This window comes from Enhydra lutris, unplaced genomic scaffold, assembly GCF_002288905.1.
Source record: "Enhydra lutris kenyoni isolate GAN:26980312 unplaced genomic scaffold, ASM228890v2 scaffoldscaffold39, whole genome shotgun sequence".
Taxonomy (NCBI): domain Eukaryota; kingdom Metazoa; phylum Chordata; class Mammalia; order Carnivora; family Mustelidae; genus Enhydra; species Enhydra lutris.
In genome coordinates, this window is record NW_019154123.1 from 14,630,206 (window position 1) to 14,655,814 (window position 25,609).

The 25,609-nt window shown below is 42.7% G+C and overlaps 1 protein-coding gene across 2 annotated transcripts in view; it reads left to right on the forward strand.

The window, feature by feature from the left end:
- Nucleotides 1–23,868, forward strand: part of LOC111155059 (NIMA related kinase 11) — a 241,177-nt gene extending 217,309 nt beyond the window's left edge. The window contains exon 16 of one of the 2 annotated variants that reach the window (XM_022515086.1): nucleotides 22,986–23,868. In XM_022515086.1, the coding sequence (XP_022370794.1) occupies nucleotides 22,986–23,256 (271 nt within the window). In that variant the 3' untranslated portion in view covers nucleotides 23,257–23,868. The remainder of the gene's footprint in view (nucleotides 1–22,985) is intronic. The other variant, XM_022515087.1, reaches the window with a different exon arrangement.
- Nucleotides 23,869–25,609: the final 1,741 nt, after the last annotated feature.

Sequence of the window (25,609 nt, forward strand, 5' to 3'; positions counted from 1 at the left end):
AGAGCAAAATTTAAAGTGAATACAAGCGTATCAGAAACTTTTCTCATGTTTCCTTAATTTATATCTATCACTCATAAAGCTAACCTGGCATGTCCCCCGAGGATTTAGAGAAACACACCCTTTTACTCATATTGAACCTATTAAGTGTGAACAACAGCCTCATTGGGTGACAAAGTTCTTAAGACCTGCCCTGAGTCTTGTCCTTCTGATTATGTTTTGAAAAGGAGACCATTCATTTACTAGTTTCATGAAGGCTCCAAGCCTGAGCTCTTGAGTGTGTTGGGTGTTGGGGGGGTGTGTGAATGTGCATGTTTACTGGTAACTTCCTCTTTCGCTATCCTTAGAACTAAGAGAGGGAAAATCTCGGTGTGCCAGCATCAAACACTGCCTGACTTGGATCAGAGAGGTGAAAAATGTTTCTGTCAACCTCAGCCTGTGAATTTTTTCTAAAGCTAGCATTCGTACTTCCCCTGATTTACAAGGACTGATGGCAAAGAAATCATCCCACAGGAAGAATTAGATATAAAAATGTCCCAGTTCCCAAACATACATCAATAATCCTAGCTTTGCCGGAATGTAACCCTTCAGAAAACAGTTCTGTGGAACATGCAGGAGTTGTAGAGGAGCTTTTAATGGTTTTATTCCAAAGGATGTGGGGATGCTGTCAAGCCCCGACTGAAACTACTTTAATGCTGGGCCTTTGGGCAATAGTTCTCCTTTTGTTCTCAGCCAGCAGGGAAAGCAATGAGGTGGGGCCTCAGTCCTGCAGCTTGTGGGCACCCTCGGGACCGAACTGAAAGTGGGCACCTGCCACTGAAACCTGGAACAGTGTCCGTAGCACAGGGCACTACGTGAACGAAGGAAATATTGGAGGGCTCTATGGGGCAGACGTCATCACTTTGAGGATGAAGCAAGTGAAACACAATCTGATCTTGAGGTCAGGGTTCCTGCAAGAGTGGAAGCCAATCACTATAGGTATGAACACAGTATTTGTTTGGTCCTGGTGCTGGTGTGGGCCAGCCTGACTTGGGCGGGAAAAGCAGTAGTGGCAGAGCGAGCCAGCCCGTGACTGTTAGCACCTTGTATGTAACATTTGTAGGAGGTCTTCTTGGCTCTAAATAGTAATGCTTACAGCCCTTCCTGCTGATTACCAGTGCTCCTGCCTGTTCTGGAAGCAGGCTTTGACAGCTGAGTTCTGGTCCTTGAAGTGTGGTCCCAAACCAGCAGCAGCAGCAGCAGCAGCAGTAAAGCTGCCTGGAAGCCCATTAGAAATGCAGATTCCCAGGCCCCTACCAGCCTCGTTGAATCAGAACCTGCATCATTACACAAGCCCTTCAGGTGAATTTAGAAACACACATCCCAACATGTCTGACTTGTCCCACACCACAGATTTCCACGCATTCCCCACAACATTCTGTTTCCAAGTTTTTCCCATCTTTATTGAGAGAGATATTTGACATAACATTATGTAAGTTTAATGTTTTGATGTGTGGAGGTATGGTGAGGTGATTGCCACAGTAGGCTTAGTTTACTTACCTTAGTTTACTACCGCCTCTCACAGTTACTGTAAAAATATAAAACGCTTCACAAATCTGTATGTCATTCCTACACGGAAGCCAGGCTCATGTCTGTTGGTCCAATCTTAGTCCATAGGCTGCCGAAATAAGCCCTCTGCTTCCATCTGAGGCCCATTTCCTGCTCTCTTCCGATTCTCTAACTGCCACGTAAATTCTTCACTGGCCTTCACTCTAATGTTTCCCTCTCTTTTCCCACTAGATAAAATAATAAAGATGGAATGGAAGGAGGAAGGGGAAAAGGGAGGGAGGGAGGGAGGAAGGGAGGAAAGAGAAGAAAATGAAAAAAGGAAGGTGGGAAGGAAGAACAAGTGGGAAGGGTTATAGGAAAGGAGGGAAGGGGACCTCATTAACAATTGTGCCATAGTAGTGTTGGAGTTCACGAGCTCTATTTCACATGTACACAAACCCAGGAATACAGATGACTTTTGAACAATTATGGGGGTCCAGGCGCCAACCCACCACACAGTGAAAAATCCTTATATAACTGTTGACTCCCCAGAAATTAACTGCGAATGCCTACCTTTCATGGAAAACGTTACCAATACCATCAACAGCCGATTAACACACCTTGTGTATGCTGTACTATACAGTACTCTTACAAGAATGTAAGCAGAGAAAAGAAAATGTTATTAAGAAAATCACAGGGATGAGCACTGGGTGTTATATGCAACTAATGAATCACTGAACACTGCATCAAAAGCTAATGATGTACTATGTGTTGGCTAATTGAATCTAAATAATTTAAAAAAAAATCACAAGGAAGAGAAAATACATTTGCAGTACTGTACTGTAAAATATCTGCATGTAAGTGGACCCACACTAACCCATTCAAACCTGTGTTGTTCAAAGGTCAACTGTGTCCTATTTGTTGTTTCCATTTTAAAATGAAGCAGTTACTTCCATGCACTGTTGAAGGGAATGTTAATTGGTGCAATAATTTGGAAGGCAATTTGACAATGTCTATTCAAATTTTTTAAATGGACATTCTTTGATCTAGCAATTTCAGAATTTGTCCTACAAAAATACTTGTATAAATGCACAAAAATGAATATCGGTGTCTGTTGCAGCGGTGTTTTGGGTTTTTTGTTTGCTTGTTTGTTTTCTGTTTTATTAAAAGATTTTATTTATTTATTTATTTGACAGACAGAGATCACAAGTAGGCAGAGAGGCAGGCAGAGAGAGGGGGGGAAGCAGGCTCCCTGCTGATCAGAGAGCCCGATGTGAGGCTGGATCCCAGAACCCTGGGATCATGACCTGAGCCGAAGGCAGAGGCTTTAACGCACTGAGCCACCCAGGCGCCCTGCAGTGATGTTTTAACAGCAAAAAGCTGTAAATAGCTTAAAGGTATCAATAAGAGCTATTTTGAAAAATCAGCATATATCTCTGCAGTGGAATACTATCCTGGCATTGAAGATAAAAAGAATTAAGGAAGATCTGTGTGTGCTTATGTGATGAGCTCTCCAGATTATATTATTAACTGAGAAGAGATGCAGAGCAGCAGTGATGATATGAACCCATCTGTGTGTTATTTTTTTAGTGTGTGTGTGTGTGTGTGTGTGTGTGTGTGTGTATGTGTGTGTGTTCATAAAGCAGTTAATAACTTATTCTATTGACATCCAATGGCATATTCTACAGCCATTATAAATATTATTTTGGCAGAATTTTGAATAACTTGGACATTTTTGTGCTGTAATGCTAGGTTAAAAAGGGGGGGGGCAGCATATTGGTGTCATTGTTTTTCTCCCTCACCTTTTTTGAGCATTTTCCAAGGTCATAAAATATTAAATGTTCTAAAAAACATCATTAATTTCTCTATAAAATAATGTCTTATTCCAGGGTTTTTAGGTTGTTTTCAGTTATTTTCAACTCATATATATTATTGAAGAAAATACCTAGTGGTGTTTTCTTTTCTTTTCTTTTCTTTTCTTTTCCTTTCTTTTAAGATTTTATTTATTTATTTGACAGATAGAGATCACAAGTAGGCAGAGAGGCAGGCAGGGGTGGGGGGAAGCAGGCTCCCTGCTGAGCAGAGAGCCCGATGTGGGGCTCAATCCCAGGACCCTGGGATGACCTGAGCCGAAGGCAGAGGCTTTAACCCCCTGAGCCACCCAGGCACCCCATCCTAGTGGTGTTTTCAAACATTTCAAATAAGTTATCTTTCCTAAGATAAACGTCTCACAATTACTGGTTCATAGGCTATGACCTCTTATTATAATTACTGGTTCATAAAATGTGACCTTGATATTTATTGCCAAATTGTTTTTTATGATCCACAATGATTGATTGATTGATTGATTTTTTAAGATTATTTATTTAATTTAGAGAGGGCCAGGAGGGAGAGAGAGAGAGAATCTCCAGCAGACTCCCCACTGAACAAGGAGCTGGATGCAGGGCTCGATCCTTTGACCCTGACATCATGACCTGAACCAAAATCAAGAGTCATTACTCTTAACCAAGTGAACCACCTAAGTGCCCCAGTCCACAAAGATTTTTAATGTAATGTCTTCAATTTTTGCATGTGATTGGTTGTTAAAAGTCATCATTTATTCAACAAATTTCAAAATTTGAGATAAAACAGTTGTTAATGCCTACTGTATGCCAAGTTCTCTTAAAAGCACTACACACACCGTTATAAATGATACATGATTGCTACCTTGCTACTTAAGGTGTGATCCTGGGCCAGCACACTTAAACACTTAATTACACGCTGATGTGATTCGGGCTCTCACAGAATATGCTTAGGGTACCATGGAACACAGCACGACTGTGGTATAATTGTTACAATTAACCGAGAGAGAGACTAGATTCTTATACATCCCTTTGACTCTTCCTCTCCCACATTCCAACTAAAGAGTGACATTAACTGGTGCTAAGGAAAAATCTCTTCTTGCTCTGGTCAGAGTTCAAGTATTAACTGTACCTGACTGTAACAAGGATGTAGATAAGAAACTCACCCTAGTTTGTGGTGTCAGTGTCTGGCACCATTTATATATTTCACAGATCTGGAAGTTGATAAGCCCCCTTTGAGGATATATACTTTCATCTTGAATCCATAACCAAACCTGACCTTCTACCACCCCCTTTCTCTCTGGCTCCTTAGAATAGAGAAATGATTATCTAGTCTTCAGAGCATTTGTCCCAACCTCCAAAAAAAATCTCCAAGGAAATAAAACAATCCAGCCTCCGCAAATAGCATTTACCACTCACTTTATATTCCTTAGGGCAAGAAATTCTAAATTGAAACATTCTAATTAGGTTGATTAAATGAAATTGCCAGTATTTCACTATTATTTAACCTGTGAGAGTGGTAATGTCAAATGGTTCAACAAAAACTTGCAGTTTAATTCTTCCTGTTTCTTCCCAAGTGTATCCCAAGACTACCCATATATTAGACCTAATTGAAACTTTTTTTCACACGATGTGATTTCTGCGATTTCAGGCCCAGAAACAAAGAAGAGAAAAATTATTAACATGGGTTTGTGCTTGATTGTCCTTCCCAGTCAGATCATCAGTAAGATAAAATTAAAATATAATATTTCCTGAGATGGAGGGGAAAAGATTTTCTGCTTATTAAAAAGAGACTTCTAGCTGATGCAGAATCAGGAGTTAGGAACAAACATGGGCAAGCAAACCCGGTAAACCACCAAACAAATTGTGATTCATAATCTCCAACCTGAGCAAGGCTGGTGTCCTCCTTTTAAAACCAACAGGATGCTGAGAGTGTGTGATGAGCCCAAGATCATCACGGATGCAAATCTGTGCACCAGATATCCAGGGTGAATGAAAGAGAAGAGGGATGAGAGAGAAACAGTTCTTCAGCCTGAAATTGATGGAAGTCCCTTTTCTATTCCTCTTATCAGTTTTAAAACTCATATTGTAAAAAGTAAATTTAGTAATGCTGTAGAGGATGCTGGTATGTGAAATGATGTCCCAGAGCTTGGTAAGCTGGCCTGACTACATAAAAGCATCAGAATTCCCTGTCAAAATCACATTCATAGCTTTAAATGCTTTTCAGAATCTTGCTATTCAAAGTGTGATCCAGAGCTCCAGCCAGGGTTTCTCAGACTCTGAAGTGCATACGAATCACTTGGGGTCTTATTTTTGGCTTTTTTGTTTGTTTTTGTTTTTGTTTTTGTTTTGTTGATTCAGGAACTGCTGTTCGTTATTAAATGTCTAAACTGGTCCTTAGAAATTCTTGACTTTGACTAGTGTGAATGAATATGTGAAAGAACTGTGATCTGTCTTTCTTTTTTTTTTTTTTGTCAACATGATAAACGTACTCTTTAATCCCCATCACCTATTTCACCCATTGCCCAACCCCTCCTCCCCTCTGGTAACCACCAGTTTGTTCTCTGTCATTAAGTCTGTTTCTTCCAGAGCCTGGCTCAGAAGAGCACATGACTCTTGATCTCAGGGTCATGAGTCTGAGCGCCATGTTGGGTGTAGAGGTTACTTAAATAAAAACTTTTTTAAAAAGTCTGTTTCTTGGTTTGTCCCTCCCTCTCTCTTTTTTTTTCCTCTGCTCATTTTTTTTGTTTTGTTTTGTTTCTTGAATTCCATGTACGAGTGAAATCTTGTGGTATTTGTCTTTTCTGACTGACTTATTTTGTTTAGCATTATACTATCTAGATCCATCCGTGGTATTACAAGTGGCAAAATTTCATTCTTTTTATGGCTGAGTAATATTCCATATTTACATACATCTTTCTCCAGTCATCTATCGATGGATACTTGAGCTGCTTCCATAATTTGGCTATTGTACAAAATGCTGCAATAAACATAGGGGTGCATGTATCCCTTTAAATTAGTGTTTTTGTGTTTTGGGGTAAATATCCAGTTGTGCAGTTACTGGATCACAGGGTAGTTCTATTGTTCAGTGTTTTGAGGAGCCTCTATACTGTTCTCCAGAGTGGCTGCAGCAGTTTGCATTCCCACCAGCAGTGCAAGAGGCTTCCCCTTTTTCTACCTCCTCACCAATACCTGTTGTTGTGTGTGTATGTGTGTGTTTTAGAAAGAGAGAGAGTACATGTGTGCGAGCGGGGGTTGGGGGCAGAGGGAGAGGGAGCGAGAATCTTAAGTAAGCTCCACACTCAGCATGGAGCCTGGTGTGGTGCTTGATCCCACAATCCTCAGATCATGACCCGAGATGAAATTGAAAGTGGGATGCTTAACCGACTGAGCCACCCACGTGCTTCTCTTGGGGTTTCGATTGTAGCCATTCTGACAGGTGTGAGATGATATCTCATTGTAATTTTGGTTTGCATTTCCCTGATGATGAGTGATGTTGAGCATCTTTTCATTTGTCTATTGGCCATCTGGATGTCTTCTTTAGAGAAATGTCAGTTCATGTCTTCTGTCCATTTTTTAATTGGATTATTTGTATTTGGGGTGTTGAGTTGTATAAGTTCTTTATATATTTTGGACACTAACCCTTTATTGGATATGTCATTTGCAAATGTCTTCTCCTATTTCATAGGTTGCCTTTTAGTGTTGTCGATTGTTCCCTGGGCAGAAGTTTCTTATTTTGATGTATTCCCAATAGTTTATTTTACTTTTATTTCCCTTGCCTCAGGAGAATAAATGTTGCTTGGGCCAGTGTCAGAAAAATTACTGCTTGTGCTATCTTCCAGGATTTTTATGATTTTAGGCCTCACATTTAGGTCCTTGATCCATTTTGAGTTTATTGTTATGTATGGTGTAAGAAAGTGGTCCAGATTCATTCTTCTGCATGTAGCTGTCCAGTTTTCCCAACAACATTTGTTGAAACGACTATCTTTTTTCCGATTTATATTCTTTCCTTCTTTATTGATGATTAATTGGCCATTTAACTGTGGCTTTATTTCTAGGCTTTTTATTCTGTTCTATTGATCTATGTGTCTGTGTCAGTACCATACTTTTTTTTTATTTCTACAGCTTTGTAATGTAACTTGAAGTCTGGAATTGTGATACCTCCAGCTTTGATTTTCTTTTTCAAGATTGTTTTCGCTATTCAGGGTCTTTTGTGATTCCATACAAACTTTGGGATTGTTTTGTCTAGTTCTGTGAAAAATGCTGTTGGTATTTTGATAGGATTGCTTTAAATCTGTAGATAGCTTTGGACAGATGGACATTTTAACAATATTTGTTCTTCCAACCCACGAGCATGGAATATCTTTCCATTTCTTTGTGTCGTCTTCAATTTCTTCCATCAGTGTTTTAAAGTTTTTTTTCGGAATACAGGTCTTTGACCTCTTTGGTTAGGTTTATTCTTAGGTATGTTACTAGTTTTGGTGCAATTGCAAATGGAATTGTTTTCTTAAGTTCTCTTTGTTGCTTCGTTATTCCTGTATAGAAATGCAACAGATTTCTGTATGTTGATTTCATATATATATTATATTGATTTTATCCATATATAATTTTATATATGTATATAGTTTATATATACAAACTTTAGGGTTTTCTATGTATAATATAGCTTCTGCAAATGGTGAAAGTTTTACTTCTTCCTCACCAGTTTGGAAGCTTTTTATTTCTTCTTGTGGTCTGATTGCTAGGACTTCTAGTACTATAGTAGTTGAATAAAAGTGGTGAGAGTAGACATCCTTGTCTTGTTCCTGACCTTAGGGGAAAAGTTCTGTTTTTCATCATTGAATATGATGTTAACTGTGGGTTTTTCATTGATGCCCTTTATTATGTTGAAGTAAGTTCCCTCTTAACCCTACTTTGTTGAGGGTTTTTATCATGAATGGTTGTTGTACCTTGTCAGATGTTTCTTCTGCATCTATTGAAATGATCATATGGTTTTTACCCTTTCTCTTATTGATGAGATGTATCCTGTTGATTGATTTGCAAATATTGAACCACCCTTGCATCCCAGGAATAAATCCTACTTGTTAGTGGTAAATGATTTTTTAATGTATTGTTGCATTCAGTTTGCTACTATTTTGTTGAGGATTTTTGCATCTATGTTCATTAGAGATAATGGCCTGTAGTCAGTTTTGTTGATCTTTTCAAAGAACCAGCTCCAGGTTTCATTAATCTGTTCTACTGTCTTTGTTGTTTTTTAGTTTCATATCATTTATTTCTTCTCTAGTCTTTATTATTTCCTTCCTTCTGCTGATTTGGGGTTTTATGTGTTCTTGTTCTAGCTCCTCTAGGTGTAAGGTTAGGTTGTTTATTTGAGATTTTTTTTTTTTTTTGCTGCTTGTGGTAGGCATCTATTGCTATAAACTTCCCTCTTAGGACCACTTTTGCATGCCAAAGGTTTTGGACCCATTCAGGGTCTTGTTAAATGAAGATCCTGATAGAGCAAGTCTTGGGTGGATCTGAGATCCTGCATTTCTTTTTTTTTTTTTCTTTAAAGATTTTATTTATTTATTTGACAGAGAGATGGAGAGTACTAGTAGGCAGAGGGAAAGGAAGAAACATGGGATCATGACCTGAGCCGAAGGCAGCTGCTCAACTGACTAAGCCACCCAGGTGCCCCAAGATCCTACATTTCTAACCAGCTGTCCTTCGATGTGATGCTGGAGGCTGGACCATGTTTTGGGTGCCCAGGTTTCAGTAGAAACAGCTACATCCTTCAACAGCTCATCCTTCAGGTCACATACTGAGCCCTGAAGACAGGAAACTCACCTCCCCTTCAGTGACCTTGCTTTTCCCTCATTCAATTCTTTCTACCTGTAAAATGGGATTAACAAAGCCAGGCTATGAGTCCCTGGAGGCGGACTCTCCCAGCAGTATGAAGGTCTTCTAATTTGGAGATTATCTGATCCAATCCTTCCCCCTCCACTCCACACCTTGCCTGTGCCTGAAGGCCGGTGCCAGAGAGCCTGCTGAGTTTGCATTTCTCTCCCATCCCACTGGACTGGGGAAGCTCTGCAGGATAAGGGCTTCTTGAAGATACTCTCAGACAAGTGGAGGTAGCTACAAAAGCCATTTTCAAAACTACTCGGCAAACCTCACCTTAATGAGGGATCTTCTCCTTTGGCTTCAGGACAGGAGACAATTAAAAAACCCAGTGTTTCCAAGTGAAAGGCTTTAAGGGGGTTCCTGCCTGTCCTGCCCGCTCCCCACAGCATGTGAAAGCCCCGCTCAATTTTCCTTTGTCCCAGCCTGTCAAGAGCAGCTGCCAGCTTCGATTATTATTTTGAAACTCATTTCAGTCTTTCAATGCAATTCACCAGAGAATGAGGTATTGATTCCCCAGTTTCAGTTGTTTTTCCTAAGGCCTGCACCACATTGGCCTTCCTGGTCTCTCTCTGTCTCTAGGCCTCCTCCCTCCCTCCTCCTTGCTCTGGAATTCATGTCACTCTCCCGGTAAGTGTGCTGTGATAAGACCCCTCTGTAGTCCTTGAGGGAGAGGTATAATAAAGGCAACATATGGACATGTTGGAGAGACAAAATAATGAAAATCGTCATTTTTTATTTATGGAGAAACATTTTGATTTGGACATAAAATGATACAAATCTAATGTAACAATACTTTAGGAGTCAGGACTAGAAAGGAGTGTTCTCATTTCATGAGTCTATTCTCCTATGCATTGGAATTGCTGCAATGCCATGTGTGAAGGCTTGCAGGTCGTCTTGTCACTGGGGACCTCGATGACAGTTTAGCCAAGTAAATTTCACACTATGTGTGGGTAACCATATAATTGCCCAAACCAGGACACTTCTGACAATGGAATGGGCGCCGCTGGTGATCTTCTGTGTCAGGCAAGTGCTGAGACTATCTCAGGTTAACCGAGATGTAACCCTTCCAAATACGGATAGTTTGTAATGTGATACCCAGTGATAGTATGGCATTGAGAGCTAACTGTGTCCAAGGAAAATTGCACCCAATGGAATTAAACAGGCAAAGGAAGATTTTTCAAGACTGTAGCAACAGGGAGCTCAGTCGGTTAAGCATCTGCCTTTGGCTCAGGTCATGATCTCAGGGTCCTGGGATCAGCTCTGGTTGTCCAGCTCCCTGCTCAGCTGGGCATCTGCTTGTCCCTCACCCTCTTCCTCCTCCCTCATCCCCATTGGTGCTCTTGCTCTCTCTCAAATAATGAAATCTTTTTTTAAAAAAAGACTGTTGCAATAGGAGAGAGAGCTTGAACTCAGCTCCGAATACCACAGGAGCAGAGGATTTATGGACAGCGAGCTGCGGGGGTTGGGGGAGGTCAGTGGATGGAAAGTTACTAATAGGAACTGGGTTAGATATCAGGAGTGAGGACTGACTAAAGTTTGGTCAAGGAGGGAACCTTTGGGGAACCTCACCAAATGACAGGCAGCTTTTGGAATTTACTCTTCTCCCAGGAAACTCATAGTTTCTCACATCCTTGCCCTGACAAACCCTTCCAAACATATTAAGGCTGTAATTGCTTTTCCTTTGTGATTTATCTTCATTTTCCTTTGCAAATCCAATTATTTTTATTGTGTTTGAATAGGAAATTTATTTTCAGATCTCTGCTTCTACTTCAGCAAAGCTGGGGTGAAAATGACTTTTGAAAAATAAAAAATGTGGTTTGAATTGATTAAGGGAAGCACAGTGATTCAGCCAGGAAGGGCTTAATCAAGTGGCCAATATTTCACAGTGCATTTTTTAGGTGGGGTGCTTAGTGAATAGAACGAAAAGCAAGGAGACTTACTTATTCTGTATTTACTTCATATGTATGGCCATCCCACTGGGGGCCCAGTAGAGGATCCTCTGTCCTTATCACAGTAAATCTTTCTCATTTGTCTACAATGAAAGTGTTCGTTAGATGAACTCCTTGGTACCTTACAGGGCTTTTCAGAAATTCCAAGTTCTGATTTTTAAATCATTCTATCCCTCCCTGGGTTGTATTTTCTTGTTATAAAATATCCATGTTGACGCCATTGTAAAGGATCAGTGTCCTCTCTTTGCATCCAGGATTGAGGACTCCTTACCTCAGCTTCCCGGGTCTCTGCTCCTGCTTAACCATCTGCTTTGTCTCCTGTCCTCTCTTCCTCCAAATTAGGCCCCAACCACCTCAGTTTTCTTCCTTACAGGGCTTATAGTGCCTGGTCATGCCCTATTCTGTCAGTTGGGAGTGCTCCTGTCCCACATCCTGGCAGGGATGACTCATCTTTACTGTTCAAGTCTCCATTCAAATGTCATTCCTACTCCTACCCTCAGAGAGGTCTTTCTTTATTACATCAGCAAAGCAGCCTCCCTCCTCCAGTACGTCCCAGCCCCAGGCCAATGGGGGATGCTGGGCCTCTGCTACGGACCATGCCACTTCGGCCAACCTCCAGCCTCCAACCCTCCTCATGAAGCAACAAATCCAAGGGGCCAAGGGGATTTGCACACTCAGAGCCTGAGTCTCCTCTTCTAGACCATGCCCTGGTTATCTAGGGCCTTGCAGTTCTTTCCTCAGAGGGCCCCAAACCCATTTCCAGAGTCTGTGGGCCTCTGCTTCAGGTCTCTCCTCCCATGGGTGGTCTGGGCTGCTGGTTCTCACACCCTTAATCCGGAGGGGCACCACCGGGAAACTATTTGCAGAAAGCATGAGTGAATCTTGGACATAGGGGCTGGGGTATCAAATGTGTGTGTAAAAACCCCTCATGGTGGGAAACAGCCAGGCTAGAGGAGAGGGGAATGGGCCAATAACTAGGGATAAATGTCCAGAGGCTGGCTCACCCTGCTCTTCCCTATTCCAACACAGAACTCTGAGGAGTGTGAGAGTACTAAAGGCACACCTGGCCTTCCAGGTCTTTATAAAGTCAAAACGTCAATGTAAAATGTGTATCATATCAATGTAAAAGGTAGACCATGTTTTTTTTTTTAATATTTTTTTTTAATTTATTTGAGAGACAGAATAAAGAGAGAAAGAGTGTCTGCAGTAGCTGGGGGGAGAGGCAGAGTGAGAGGGAGAAGCAGGCACCCCCTTAGCAGGGAGCCTGTTGCAGGACTCCATCCCAGGTCCCTCGGATCATGACCTGAGCCAGAGGCAGACGCTTAACCGACTGAGCCACCCAGATGCCCCGAGGGAGATCATATCTTATTAACAGTTTGTTAGCTTGGTTCATAACTTTTAATCATTTAGACATGCATGGGCTCCATCCATACTCTTGCTACATCCCCACACATGTCTCCTCTTCTTGGTCAGCCATCACACAGAGCCATCCACAGGACAGGGCCTGGTGGGCAGAAGAGGGCTGGTACCAAACATCTTCTGCCCTGACCCTTGCCAGGTGTCCCAACCCTCTTCTGGATAGCCCGCTCTCTCTCTTCCATTGCCATTTCATTTTATTTGCAGCACTGGCAAAAATCTGAAACTACCCTGTTTACTTGTTTACTGTCTGCCTTCTTCCCACTAAAAGCTGAGTTCCGTGAGGTCACAAGCTTCTGGCAGCATTCCCAGCACTTGGCTGTACTAGGTGCTCATTAAAAATGTGCTGATGAAGTAACTTAGTGCGATCTGGGGTCAGGCCCACACTGGCTGCCAGTGACTAAGAAAACTGCTCTGTCCCCAAGGCTTCTGGCCTCACTAGGGAGCAGACCTGAAAGCAAACAGAGTCCTGTGCTTTTAGTTTTTGCTCGTCAAGTGTTAATTAATCTGAAAATAAAAATATAAATGTAGCCATTATTGGGGAGCTTCTACGGGGCAGAGAAAACAGTCTTCAAGGCAAATAAGCTCCAAGGAAAGGGAAAGACGAGACACACTCCTGTTCATGTAAGGGGGTAAGGGATGAGGGTGCCCTCGATGACCTATCAGAGCTGGTGGAAACTCTTTCCTTTTCTCTATCCCCAAAGAGACATTGCTTGTTGTTTTTCCAGGAGGGGGAAGGGGGAACGTGTTAAACATTTTCCACTGTTCAGCTAGAATGCTGTTTGGAGCAGGAGGCTAACATCCCCTCAGCTGCTGCTCTCTGCCTTATTTAACTTGCACAGCAGACGGTGACATCTGTTGAACAGCACTGCCTTGGCTGCCCCCTCCCTTGGAGGCGCTAGGGGCCTCTGGAGCTCTCCTCTGAGGCCTCCCACGTGCCGTGGGGCAGCGGGGCTTCCGGCAGCTGTGCACAGATTTCTGTTGCTTTACACATGGCCCCATTGTCAAGCGTGAAGCATGGTCCTCTCCACGCAGGACTTTTTAAAAGTAAGGCTTATGTTTTCCCACTCAGAAATATGAGATCATTTTTATTCAAGGTTGATCAGATAGGCCCCTTAAAGACAATCCGTTTGAAATCGGGAGGAAAGTATAATAATGCTGAAAGCCGCACCTAACTGGAGCTCTGTCTTGAAAACCAACAACTAAAAATCACAAAAGTGATCTTATATTTTGCAAAATTAGGTTACAGTATCACTATGTGCTAATTCTTAGAATAAATCCTAGAGATGCATATATTTTTAATTAAAGTTGTATGATATCACCGTATTCCTTTTCTATTTGGCTTTCAGGGTATCTATTCATTTGTCCAATATGTATTTATTGTGTACTTACTATATATCAGGCACTGTTCTAGGTCATGGGATCAGTGAACAAGAAAGGTGAAAACAATCCATGCCCTATGGCATATTCTGTAGTGGAGTGACTGACAGGTTATAAAATATTATGGAAGAACAGAGTGTGCTGGAGAGTATCAAGTGCTAAGACAATACAAAGCAGGGAAAGAGAATAGGCAGTGGAGAATGGGAGTAAAAGTTGCAGTTTTAAAGAGGGTAGTCTGGATAGTCTCTCTGAAAAGATCACATGAGGGCACAGACCTGGAGGAGATGAAGGAGAGAGATAGGGATGTCTGGAGAAAGAACATTCCCATCAGAGGGAACAGCAGGTGCGAAGGCCATGAGGTAGAATGTGCCTGGGGTATTCAAGGAAGAGCAAGGGGCCGGTGTAACAGGAATGGAGGGAGGGAAGAGGAGGACGGAGGAGATGAATTTGGAAGGCATGGTGATAAGATGGTTCAGGATATTTTAGACCACCGGAAGGACATTGACTTCACTCTGACTGAGATGGGAAGCCCAAGACAGGGTTTTGAGCAGGGTTTTGACTTACTCTGGCTGATGAACTGATAACAGACTATGCGGGGTGGGAGGGTAGGAGTGGAAGACCAACTGAGAGGCCACTGTAGCAATCAGGTGAGAGCATGTGGTGACTTAGACCAGGGAGGTAGTGGTGGAGATGACGGAAATGACCAAAGTCTGCCTCCTGCCTACAGTTTGAAAACGGAGCTGATAGGGTTTATTAACTGGTCTGGTTATGAGAGACACTGGATTATTGGAATAAGAGAGAAAGAGAGGAATCAAGATGACTCAAAGATTTTTAGCCAGAGCAACTGGAAAGGAGGAGCTCATATGGACAGAAATGGGGAAGGCTGCAGCATTAGGATATTTGGGGAGGAAGCTCAGAAATCCAGCTGGGCATAAGATTTCTACCTATTGGTCAAGTGGAGATACCAAGTGAGCAGCACGCTCAGGGCATTCTTTCTTGAACCTCCGGAAACTTACCTCACAAGCTGCTTCCTTTCCTTATGAGGACACCCCGTTTCTTACAGTATAGAGGGGACAAAGCTGTAGAGAAGAATCAAGAACTAGGCACCTGAAAACAACAAGATACTGTTACTACCAGGGCATCTTTTAGATCCAAGAGAAGGAAGGAAATTCTTGAACTGGTATAGCTAGAGCTCTCTGATAATATCCCAAGATAATGGAAGGCTCTACTCTTATCTTTCAGCTAATACACAAAAGGAGAGAGAGCTAGAGGGTGGGAGCTGGTAACTCCCATAGGCAAGGGCAACACAAATTGAGGGACAGTCTACAAAGCAACTTCCTTCAAACCTTTAAATGTGTCAAGGTCATTGAAGAAAACTAAAGAGGCACAACAACTAAATACAGCACATGATTATTTTGACCTGGGTCCTTGTATTATAAGGGGCATTATTAGACAATTTGGGAAACTTGAATGGATTAGATTATTAGATGACAGTAATGTATCAACATTAATTTCCTGATCTTGATAGCCATTCTGTAGTTATGTGGAAAAGTGTCTTCATTTGTAGAAAATACACACCAAGTATGGAAGGGAAGGGGCATCGGGTTAGCAGCTTATTTTCAAAAGGCTCAGGGAGAAAAAGAATTCTTAGTATTATACTTATAAGTTTCCTCCGTGAGATTGTTGCAAAATTAAATTAATATTTAAAACATGAAGACAGGGGGTCCTGGCTGGCTTGGTCCATAGAGTGTGTGACCCTTGATCTTGGGGTTGTGAATTCAAGCCCAACATACGGTGTAGAGATTACTAAAAAATAAATAACCTTAAAAAAAAAACAAAACAAACAAACTAACAACAAAAAAGTGAGGATATTTTTGTTTTACATCTTCTTCAGAGCCCCTAAGAGAGATAGATAATTAGAGGGCACAGAGATCAGTCACTATTGATGGGTAAATAGAAGTGATAAAATATATTGTTTGCAAGTTAAAAGTAAACATAAGAGAAAATCAGTGAGGGAATTTGGAGGATAAGAGATTGAGTTTGGAGGAAACATTGAGGAGAGACAATACTCTCTTGTGGTTTAATGGAATTTTTTCAGCTGGAAAATCAGCCAAACACAAGTTGGGGGTTGGCTTCAGGCAGCTGGAGCTTCTTTAGGACCCTAGGGAGGCTTCCTCCAACTCTCCTGCATCCACTATCCATCTGGGCAGGATGGTGGTCCAGCCCGAAGAGCACAGGCCTATAGATGAGGTGTCTGGACTAAGATGATCTTCAGGATCCCTTAAATACTTAAAGGACTTTGAATACGAGAATAAAGTTGATAAAAGGAGCATAGGAAGAAATAGATAAAAAATAATGAAAATATAGTGCTTTTCATTTGAAAATTTAAGTTCTTTTTATTTGACATGCCCACCTACCTAAAGGGGTGGTTCCTGCCCCCATCTCTCCTTCCATCCCTCCTTTAGAAAAAGCAAACTTATAACCTCTTCCTTAATGGGAACTGCATAAGGAGCACCCCCTCTCTTCTCAAACCTTGGATAACAGCAAGAGTCCCCTTAAATAGAATTTTCTATTTTATGATTTCTAAAATACTCAGATGCGTCATTGCAGAAATATTATAGCATGTTTTCCAAGTGTCAGAATAAATTTACACTGAAATATTACAATGCTAGAGTACCTACCACTTTTCTTTTGGCTTCAAATGAGTTTGTTTATAACATGCCTGATTTTTTTCATTGACCCATAATTTATTTAGAATAAATAAATTTACAAACATGGTACTATTTTTTCCATATCTTTGTTACAGATTTCTATCAATTGTATTGTAATCAGATAACTAGATTTTGTATAAAATCAATTATTTGAAATGTGTTGAGGCTTGAGTTGCTGTCTAGTATATGGTTAGTTTTTGTAAATGTTATGAAAGTCTGGAAAGAATGAAGGTTTCTAACTCTCAGGGAGGGAGAGGGTTCTATATGTGTTTCTCAAGTTGAGCTTAAGTATATTCATATTTTCTGTGTCGCTACTGATTTTTCAACTGCTTCACCTATCAGTAACTGAGCAAGGTGTATTGAAATCCTATGCTATGGGGACGTTTCTGTCAATTTCTCCCCATAGGGCTTTATGTATTTGGATTCTACTTTATTAGATGCCTACTAGTTTAGAATTTTTATTTCTTCCTGGTGAGTCAAACTGTTTTCATTACCAAGTGGCAATCTTTATTGTAATAATGCTTTTTTTTTTAATCTATTTTTGTTTCATGTTAATACAGTTATCTCCAGCTTTCTTTTGGGTATTTGCCTGGTATATCTTTTCAAAATTTGTTTATTCTCAACCTTTCAATGCCCTGTGTTTTAAGTGTACCTCTTGTAAACAAGCTGGATTTCGTTTTTTAGTTAGTACTTGCCCATCTACATTTACTGCGGTTATGAACAATGGAGGGTGTTGAGGTCACAAACAAAATAATCCTTACAGGGAAGGTTAGCTCGAGCAGAGTCTCCAGCCAACAGTTGCACTCGAGATTCTGCTGCCAGGGAGGATAGAGCAGAAGGCAAGCACCATTTACAAAAAGGGGCCTGAAAGTCACATGTTCTATGGGGGGGGGGGGTGCCATATGTCACCCGAGCATCAACTTCCTTTGTAGAGAGATTTGTTCCATCTTCACCCACCAGGTTCAGAGACAGCCATTTGAAATATTAGATGTGGAGAGAAGGGGTGCAAATCATTCTTAATAAAGATTCCCAATGCTTATTAACACTAAATGATCACTAAGACCGCAGTATTAAGGAGAAAATACATTGTACTTGTTCTGTTCCCACAGTAGCTCATACATATTTAATGTTCAGGGATTTCTTATATTCTATAAAATTGTTTTCAAGCTTTCCTTAAACTATGCCTGAAGAGTAATCTATGTTTTCTCTTAATGCTTTCTGCTAAAATAGGTTTACATGATTATTTCTACAAAATTACTTTTATTTTTTCCTTCCATTTTGCCACTGGCTTTCTTGGGTCTTTTTTTTTTTTTTTTTTAAGTTCACTCAGAGAAGATAAAACCATTTAAAATAGTGTCTTAACCAGAGGTAGAACTACAAAACTACTTGAAGCTTGCAGTTACACTGAGATAGGACTCTGGTATCATCCAAAATTGGGAAAGCAACAATAAAGCAATGGCAGACAAGCACCTGGTAGGTGACAGGTACTGTGCTAGGATATGTGTGTGTGTGTGTGTGTGTGTGTGTGTGTGTAATCTCCATGTAAATACGAAAATTCAGGGCTCACAGAAGTTAAGCAACTGGCCTAAGATCACATGGCCAGCAACAGGTAGAGCCAAGATTCCACTCCAGTATCTGAGTCTGTAGTGATGAAAAGTGAGTCCTGGAGTGAAACTACTGGAATTCATGTCCCACCTCCACCACTTAAAAAAAATTGTGTGACAATGGGCAACTTATTTAATCCCCTCTCATAGCTCAGTTTCCTCACCCTAGATTGGAAATAACAATATCATATCCATAGGATTTAATGGGATGATATGAGGAGATGCTCAGAATAGAGCCTGGCACACGAAGAAGGCCCAAAAACTGTTAGTTATTATGGTTTCAGAGGACATTTTAGGGCTTCTTTCTCATCAATGGGTGCTGTTACTAGTCAGATTCCAAGTTTGTTTGTTTGTTTGTTTGTTTGTTTGTTTCTCTGAGAGAGAGAGCCAGTGCACATGTGGGGGGAGGGGCAAAGGGTGAGGGAGAAAGACTTTCCAGCAGACTCCCCACTGACCTCGGCACCCAATGCGGGGCTAGATCCCACAACCCTGTGATTATGACCTGAGCCAAAATCAAGAGTCTGACACTTAACCCTCTAAGCCAACCAGGTGCCGGGATACCAAAGTTTCTTTAACATTATGTTCATCTGGTTCTCACCCTCTTTTTCACATGCCCTCCTCACCTGCCAAGCTGACTCACTGATTTCCCAGTGTTCCCACTATCGGCTGCCGCCTGGCTTTCCTCCAGCTGTTACGGCCCAAGTGAGATTGTGCCTTTTCTTCCTCGTTGGGGTGTTTGACTTTTTCAAATTTCATAGCACTTTGTGTTTATTAAAAGTTCTTTTTTCCCACCATATCGAGGTTGCATGAGACACCCTTTAGATACCCAGTTGGTGATATCAAGTTGGCAGTTGATTCACAAGCCTGGAGTTCCAGGTGAAGGACAGGGTGGACCTACAGGAAGTCCTCAGCCTATAAATCTTATGAAAGACTCTCAAATGTAGAGGCCAAGATGAGGAGGAAGAAGAGTCAGCTGAAGAGGCTAAGAAGAAGCAGAGAGTGTAATAGGAAAAGCTCCTGGTGAAGATGGTATCACCAAAAGCAACAGAAGTAAGGATTTGAAGGAGAGAGTAGCCAGCTGTTGAATTTCAAGTAAGATAGTGCAGAGAAGAGACCAGAGGAAACAGCCACATGAAGGTCATTGCAAGAGTAGTTTATGGAAGGAATGAAGACCAAGGCCCAAGAGGAGTGGATTGAAGGAGAGTGTGCAGTCAGAAAGTGGCAACAGCAGCCACGTGACTCTTTCGAGAACCTTTGCTAGTGATGGCGGTCCAAGTGTTAGATGGGGAGGCAGGTGAACCGAGGGAACGTGGAGATCACGAGAAGCTTCTCGTTGAAAAGAGGGCACTAGGGCGTATTCTCTTCTGATGTGTATGTTCCAGGTGATGTAGAAACAGCTGCAGGCGGGAGGGCCCCTGAGCTGGTGACGGACGCTGAGATCCAGAGCACCCAGGGAGAGAACGGATGGTCTTTCATGGGAGCACGGATGGGCCCTTTGCTAGAGATGGGAGGGAAGGCCAAGTAGGTGGGGTAGTGGGGCACTTAGAACAGGGAATTTCTACGTGTTTGTTTTTGTTTCTCAATGAGATATCAGGCAAAGTCATCAGCTGAGAAGGACAGTGGGGCTTAGCAAGTTTGAGAATAATGAATAACGAAGAAGGTGTGAAATAGTTACTTTGAGCAGTGGAAAATAAGCAGACCAGAGAACTCCAGGAGGACAATGGGCAGTGCGCCATGACCATGAGCGCCGTTTTGAATTGCTGTCATTAATTATTTAAATGAGACCTGTTGGCCGAATTGGATGTTTTTCTCCTGGAATGTTCTCTTGTTCGGGTCCGGCCTAAGTAAATGGATGTCCAGGTTTAACCATTACAACTTTGTCAGAGGAGTTTGACCCAGGAAGAGGGGAGTGGAAGAGTCAAGGGAATCTGCAAGATTCTGATTGTAATAATGGACCATGGAATGCAACTGAGGAAAAGCAGGACATGGGGACATGAGGACACAAAGGGGCGACTGTCATCGTGGCGATAGGCCGAAGGATTGCAGGTGACCACAAAGTAGAATAGGAAGAGAATAAAGGGATGGTTGTAGAGCATGAGGCTTGATGTCGATTCCAGAGGAGGTGTGGTTATTGGTGCTGAGGAGGTCAAGGGTATGATCATGGAGTGTGTAACCGAGGAGGGTAAAGAAAATGATCACTGGATATGAGACAGCCCAAAGTCAGAGAGACCAAGAATACTGACACCAGGAGAATGGTGGCAGGAGTAGGTTGTGCTAGAAAGAGAGCATGAAGGTGACTTAAGTTATCCATGATTGGGGGAAGTGACAGGGTTTGCTAAATATCAGCAGAAGGAAACCTTGGGTTTCTGGGGGTGAGAGGGGTGACTAGGGATGTGAGGTGTCCTGGGATCAGTCCTGATCATCTCCAGGCAGAAGGTGGGAAATCTGCTCGAGCTGGACGGCCTAGAGCCCTAGGGCTGCCGAGTTCCCCAGCACAGGGCCTGTGTTCGAGTTTAGGGCTGCTAGCTGTGTGAGTCTGAGAAAGTCAGCCTGCTTATTCTCATCCGTCAAATAGAGATAAATGTGCAATGACTTCCTCATTCACAGGGATCATTTGAGATAATGAATGTGAAAGGATTTTGTACGCTCTAAAGTACCATTAAAAAGTGAGCTAAAATTGAAAATGTATATATCTTAACATTATGATTTCTAGCTTCTGAACTAGAGCAAGATAAATCACTTTTCTTTTTGTCGGCCAGAGTACCTAACCTGGATGCTTGTGTTCTAGAGATGGCAGTGTTGAATAGTACTGAACAATAAATGCTTAGAATATGAATTAGAACCTGTGAGGAATGCCTTCAGTGGTAGTGTCAATATCGCCGTCAACATCGTCTAAAACAATGCTTTAAAAAAATCTGAAAAAGAAAAAAACAAAACAAACAAACAAAAAAACCCCTCCAAACTCTGATTTTTCTTTTCACCAAATTCACTGATGAAGAATAAAGAAGCATTTCTTAAAGTTAAAGTCCTAAGAATATTTATGCATTTGACCCAATAATTCTATTCTCACAACTTTTAAAAATCTTTTAATCCCACTCAACATATATGTAGAAAAATGGCAGAAATCACAAAGGCACATATAAGTTTTCACAGAGGGAACACACTCATGTAATTCGCCTCGCTCACAGAAATTTGATGCCAGAAAATATTCCTCTGGATGAAAAACTTGCGCTCCTGAGGACGCTGGCTCAGTGCTATAGGGAAGACTGCTAAATGCTAGTTGGAGGAATGACTCAGTAAATGTTGGCACATAAATTCAGTGGAACAGTGTGGAGCATTAAAAATGACAATTTTGAACTGGAGAACAAAATTCACAAAACTCGAATGCCCTTGAGGCAGGTAGGCAAGTGAAATCCAAGAAGCAGCCTGTTCTAAAACCATGCAAGGAAGGTGGGCTCGGGGCGGTAGGGAAATGCAGAGGGGAGAGTGCGAGCTGTGCCTAGACTTCCACACCAAAACGCTCAAGAAAGTAACACACTGGGGCGCCTGGGTGGCACAGTCAGTTAAGGGTCTGGCTCTTAGTTTTGGCACAGATGGTGAACTCAAGGTCGTGGGGTCGAGTCCCACGTCAGGCTCTGTGCTCAGCGGGGAGCCCGCTTAAGGTTCTCTCTCCCTCTCCCTCTGCCCCTTCCTCTCTAAAATCAATCAATCAATTAAAAAAGAAAAAGAAAAAAAAATAAAGCATAGTGCTGATCAAACAAAATATGCCCTGGGCCTAGCTGTACTTGTAGGCCTTTCATTTGTGACCCTCGCTGGAGGTAAAGGAAAATATAGGCAACATAAACACACCAGGTATGGCCACTGTTGATTCTGACAATGCACAGGCCATGGCTGCAGGAGGACAAGGGCCAGAGGTGAGCACAGAAAAGCCAACGTTAGCCTGGGTGGGAGCCGGGCCAAATGACCTCACCCCTTCAAGCCTCAGTTTCTCCATCTGTAAAACAAGGGAATTAAAAAATGCCTCCTTCACAGAGCTGTTGTAAAGGTTAAGTGTGTAGAAAAGTGCGTTCCCTTCCTTTGCCTCTTCTTCCCCGTTGTTATTTTTATTGTTCTCATTAATATTATTTCTGACTTTATATCCCGCTCTCCTCTTCCCCCTCGTTCTCCCAACTCCAGCCACACTAGCCTTCTGGATATTTCTCCAAGGTGATTTAGCCTCAGGGTCCCCATTTTCTCCCCCTACTGTTGGCCTCACTTCATGTGGGTCTCTTGCCCAGAGGACACCTCCTCTCAGAGGACTCTCTCTCTCTCTCTCTTCTGGCTTTACTGTTCTTCATTGCACATAGCACTGCCTGACATTTTATTATCTATGTATTTTTTAAAGTTATCTCTTTATTCTCTACCCTAGAAGGTAAGCTCTATGAAGGTAGGAATTTACCTCACTTGTTTAATGCTGTGTTCACAGTTCCTAGAAGGCACCTGGCACATAATAGACATTCAGGAAGAATTTGTTAAGTACTGTTGAGTGTTCAAGGTAGAACCATCATGTCTTATTTTTTCCTTTCCCCCCCAGATCTCAAAGGTGCAATGTTTGTGTAATTAATGATTTAAAAAGACATTTCCTGTGGATGACTCAAATGTGTAAAACTCCTCTTTATCTCCTAACTTGCGTGGCAGGTCAGCCATGCAGAAGCTGGGAGCTGAAGTGTTTGAGAAGGTCTACAGCTACCTCAAGAGAGCAAGGCACCAGAAGGCCAGTGAAGCCGAGATCCAGGCAGCTCTAGAAAAAGTGGTGCCTCATGCCAGTGACTGTTTTGAAGTTGACCAGCTCCTGTACTTTGAAGAACAGCTGCTGATCACAGCGGGTAAAGGGCCCACACTCCAGAACCCTCACCAACAACTGTCAAAAACAAGCAAGTTCAAGGGGACAAATCCATTGAACACATAAGGGGGACTTCATTATGGGAAATGGGCACAACGCTGGGGCTACCATCTTTAGTTTCAGTTCCTTGTCAGGAGGAGTGAGTCCTGTAGAGAGCAGTAAACCCATCTGCCTCGACTCTGAGTCCTGGGCCAGTCAGTGTTGGTCTATACTCAGAGGAAAGCTTATGGGACCGAGTATGGCTTCCTGAAAAGCATTCTCTCGAACGTGCCCTCGGCCATTCCACTGGGATGGACCACCCCTGAGATGGCCTGGAAGAACCCATCTACCCTGGACCATTTCCACTTGGAGGACCGACTCGGTGCCTCCTGCCTCGAGTCTCATGTGCTCTATGGTCAGCCTGCTCCCTCCTTAGGTCACTCAACACAGGCCTCTGACACACTGAGCTGCTGACCAGGAGTCACGAATCTTCGTCTCAAGTGACCTGTTTTGGGCACTTTTGCCCTTCTCTGGCTAACAAGCAAGATGTGTATAAGGACCTGGACTAAAAATCCAAAAAGCAATTCTCTTCTGTGATTTATTCTCCAAGCTCATTCATGGAGTATTGAAGACTTTTATTCGTAATAAATATATTTTACATGGTTACAAAATAAGTCACCTATTTTATCTTTTCCTTATCTAGAAGTTTGCTGATGAACATAACACATCTGTGGTCATTACTACTGAGGGCAGCTCACATTGGATTCATTTGGTGCCTATTATGTGTCAGTACCGAGCTCTGTGCTTACAGTTTTTTTTTTTTTAAAGATTTTATTTATTTGACAGAGAGAGCACACATGGACAGAGAGGCAAGCAGAGAGAGGGAGAGGAGGAAGCAGGCTCCCTGCGGAGCAGAGAGCCTGATGTGGGACTCGATCCCAGGACCCTGAGATCATGACCTGAGCTGAAGGCAGAGGCTTAACCCACTGAGCCACCCAGGTGCCCCTGTGCTTACAGTTTAAAGGGCCTTCTGTCATTCGATCTTTTCACTGACGAGAAAGACAGAGAGAGGAGAGATTGCCCCCATGTTTGAGCGAACTGCTTATTTATTCAGCTATCAGAGCTGAGCTGAGCTGTCACCCCCGGGGTCTGTCTGATTCCCGTGCTGGAATCTTAACCACTAGGCATGTGGGTTTTCAACCAAGAAGCTACATCAGACTTGGTGGAGGAGCTTAAACATACACATGTTTAGGGGCGCCTGGATGGCTCAGTGGGTTAAAGCCTCTGCCTTCGGCTCAGGTCATGATCCCGGGGTCCTGGGATCGAGCCCCACATCGGGCTCTCTGCTCAGCGGGAAGCCTGCTTCCCCCTCGTTCTCTCTGCCTGCCTCTCTGCCTACTTGAGATCTCTGTCTGTCAAATAAATAAAATCTTTAAAAAAAAAAAAAAACACGTTTAAACATACTGTTAAAGAACTATCCTGATGCATGTGAGAACACTAGAGAAGGCTTTATTCAGGATGATTAAAATAGGGGAGAGAGACAGGGTTTAACACCAAACACAGCATGCAAAGCTGGAGATTTATACCCCAGGGTGGGACAGGGCAGAGCAGGGCTCGAGGGATGTCAAGTTACAAAGAGAAGACACGTAGAGTAGGGGAAATTGTTGCCAAACTGACTTCACAGGACTCTTGCTGAAGACAAGAGTGTGACCCGAGAGCTGGGGTAGTGGATTCTCACTAAACCGCCTTAACAGGATTCTGGCTACACTGGACTCAGCAAGCTGGAGACAGGGCCCACCAGGCGGAGGCCCAGCTGAACAAGCGCTCAGAGGAGCCAGTCTAAAGTTCTGTCAAGGAGAGAAACTTGATCAACACCCAGCCTCACCCCCCTCCTGTCTCTGGGGAGGCATGGGGCCAAAGCCCATCTTCTCTTACAGAACAATCTGGTGAACCTGACGCACGAGTTATCTAGCGGTCAGCATTCTGCCCTCCGCTAACAATGGAGGACACTGAGGCAGAGTGTCCTTACCAACCCGTTATGGTGGTGCCCTGCCCCCGGCACGAGGCAGTGCCTTTTAGACTAGTGTTTCTCACATTTGAGTGTCAGGATCACCAGGAGTGCTCGTTATGACAAATTCAGGGCCCATCCCCAGCATTTCTGATTCAATAGGTCTTGGTGGAAAGGGGGACTTTGCGTTTCTTACAAGTTCCCAGGGGAAGCTGATGCTCCGGGTGTGAGAACCCCCCTCAGACCACCGTTTGAGACCCTTCCTCCTGCGGCCTCTCCTCCCTGTGTTGGGAGCAGTACTTGGTCTGCTGGGGGCCTGACTCATCTCACTAACATCTCTGAAGGTGGTATGAGGACTGGGAAGAAGGCCCAAAGACTTCAAATGCCTTGCCGTGAATACTCTGAAGACGCAGTGATTGGGAGGGAAAAGGT